Source organism: Orycteropus afer, unplaced genomic scaffold (assembly GCF_000298275.1).
Source record: "Orycteropus afer afer isolate SDZICR_OR568_19922 unplaced genomic scaffold, OryAfe1.0 scaffold00445, whole genome shotgun sequence".
NCBI lineage: Eukaryota > Metazoa > Chordata > Mammalia > Tubulidentata > Orycteropodidae > Orycteropus > Orycteropus afer.
The window spans coordinates 2225734-2228175 of NW_006922032.1; the positions used below are offsets into that span (position 1 = coordinate 2225734).

The 2442-nt window shown below is 38.1% G+C and overlaps 1 protein-coding gene across 1 annotated transcript in view; it reads right to left on the reverse strand.

The window, feature by feature from the left end:
* The window catches only part of MMRN1 (multimerin 1), a 104685-nt gene that overhangs the window by 36276 nt on the left and 65967 nt on the right, over window positions 1-2442 (reverse strand). The window contains exon 4 of the mRNA XM_007954212.1: window positions 1349-1522. Within this exon, the coding sequence (XP_007952403.1) occupies window positions 1349-1522 (174 nt within the window). The remainder of the gene's footprint in view (window positions 1-1348; window positions 1523-2442) is intronic.

The following is a 2442-nucleotide window of genomic DNA, read 5'->3' on the forward strand; positions in this document are numbered from 1 at the left end:
TTGGAAACCCAAGGAGGGGTCACTATGAGTCGGGGCCGACTCGACAGCACATAACAACAACAACAACAACATGCTGAACAAATAATCCGAGAAATTGGACTACTGAAGAAAGAATGTGACATCAGGATTGGAGGAAGAATCATTAACAACCTCCATTATGCAGACAACCCAACTTTGCTTGCTGAAAGTGAGGATGACTTGAAACACTGATGAGGATTGAAGACTGCACTCTGCAGTATGGATTACACCTCACTATAAAGGAAACAAAAATTTTCACAGTGGGACCAATGGGAAGCATCATGTTAAATGGAGAAAAGGTTGAAGTTGTCAAAGACTTCATATTATTTGGTTCTACAATCAACACCAATGGAAGCAGCAGTCAAGGTATCAGATGTTGTATAACATTGGGCAAATCTGCTGCAAAGGATCTCTTTCAGGGGCTGAGGAGCAAGGATATCTCACTGAAGACTAAGGTGCGCTTGACACAAGCCAAGGTAGTGTCAATCTCCTCATATGCATGTGAGAGCTGGAAAATGAAAAAGGAAGACTGAAGAAGAGTCAATGCTTTTGAGTTGTAGTGTTGGTGAAGAATGCTGAAAGCACCATGGACTCCTCAAAGAAGTAACAAACCTGTCCTGGACGAAGTGCAGCCAGAATGCTCCTTCGAAGTGAAAATGGCCAGACTTCATCTCACTTATTTTGGTCATGTTGTAAAAAGCGACCATTTCCTGGAGAAGGATATCATGCTCCGCAAAGTGGACAGACAACGATAAAGAGGAAGACCTTCAACAAGTTGGATTGACACAGTGGCTGCAATGATGGGCTTGGATATAGCAAAGATTGTGGGGCTGGCACAGGACCCGGCAGTGTTTCATTCTGCTGTACATGAGGTCGCTGTGAGTCAGAGATGACTCGATAGCACCTAACAACAACAACAACTACTCCACCAGACTGTAACTAGGTTCATAATTTCAATCAGCCAGATGAAGTATTCAGCCAAAGATTTGACTATACATACTAGAACATATTTAGATCTATCAAAATATTTGGGAAATTGAGTGATTTTTAAATGCCTCATTAAAAATATATGGCTTTTTTGAACCATTAAGTATAAATTAATTTACTTTGCAAATTTACACCCAAATCACAATAATTTTTTTTAAAAAAAGTCATGTTTGCATTGTACTGTAGTCTATTAAGTGTACAATAGCATTATGGAAAAAAACATATATAACTTAAGCTTCCATACCTCCTAATATAAAGTGAAAATTCCAGAGCCACGTGAGAGAAGATAAATGAATCATTTGCCTTTTGCCTTAACTGAATGAATAATTTATTTTATTTTTACCTTTTAGAAAAGATTGAAATTCCCTGTCTTTATCTTTATTGATTTTCCATTCCAGGGAGGAGTATGTGTTCCTTACATCATTCACAGTCAGAGAAATATTTTCCATCTTCTTCTGCAAGAGAGTCAATTTCATTTCCTGGTGATTTATTTGCTCAGTCATTTTTTGCATCAGTGCTGCATGAAGAAAAACAGAAAAGTTGAGCAATTATAAAAATAAATTTTGAAAGTATTACAATTTTATGATAGTTTTCAAAGGTAATTCAAATAAACCTGCTTGCACTAATATATTTGAAAAATATAGACTACATTCACTAGTAAATGGAACTTCGATGTTAGAGTATTTATGGATAGAAAATTGTAGATTATATAAAAATAATGTATTATTATTATATTGTTATTATGATATAGTATTATAGTATCTTGGGAGGTGTGGTGGTTTAGTGCCTAAGACATTTGACTGCTAACCAGAAGGCTGGTGGTTCAAACTCACCTACCATTTCTTAGAAGGAAGGTTGGGCAGTCTACCTCTGTAGAGACACCACGGAAACCCACGGAGGGGTCACTGTGAGTCAGAAACAACTTGAAGGCAGTGAGTTTTTTTTTTTTTTTTTTTAACAATATCTTATATTATTTTAAGGAGCTATTAGGAGCTCTGGTAGCGTAGTGCCTAAGGCACTTGGCTGCTAACCAGAAAGCTGGCGGTTCAAGCTCACCAGCCACTCCGCGGAAGGAAGATTGGGCAATCTACTTCCTAGTGATACTGCCTTGGAAACCAAAGGAGGGGTCACTATGAGTCGCATGCGACTCAAGGGCACATAACAACAACAACAACGTGGTAGCATAGCAGTTGAAGTATTTGTCTGCTAACCAAAAAAAAGGTGGTAGTTCAAATTCACCAGCTGCTTGCTCTGTAGGAGAAAGATGAGGCACTTTTCCTCTGTAAAGATTTACACTAGTGGAAACCCTATGGGGGCAATTCTAGTCTATCCAGTAGGGTTGCTGTGAGGTAGAATCAACTTCACGGCAACCGGTTTAATTTTCATTTATTTATTTTTCAGTATTATTTTAGATGCTGTTGTTGTTGTTATGTGCCG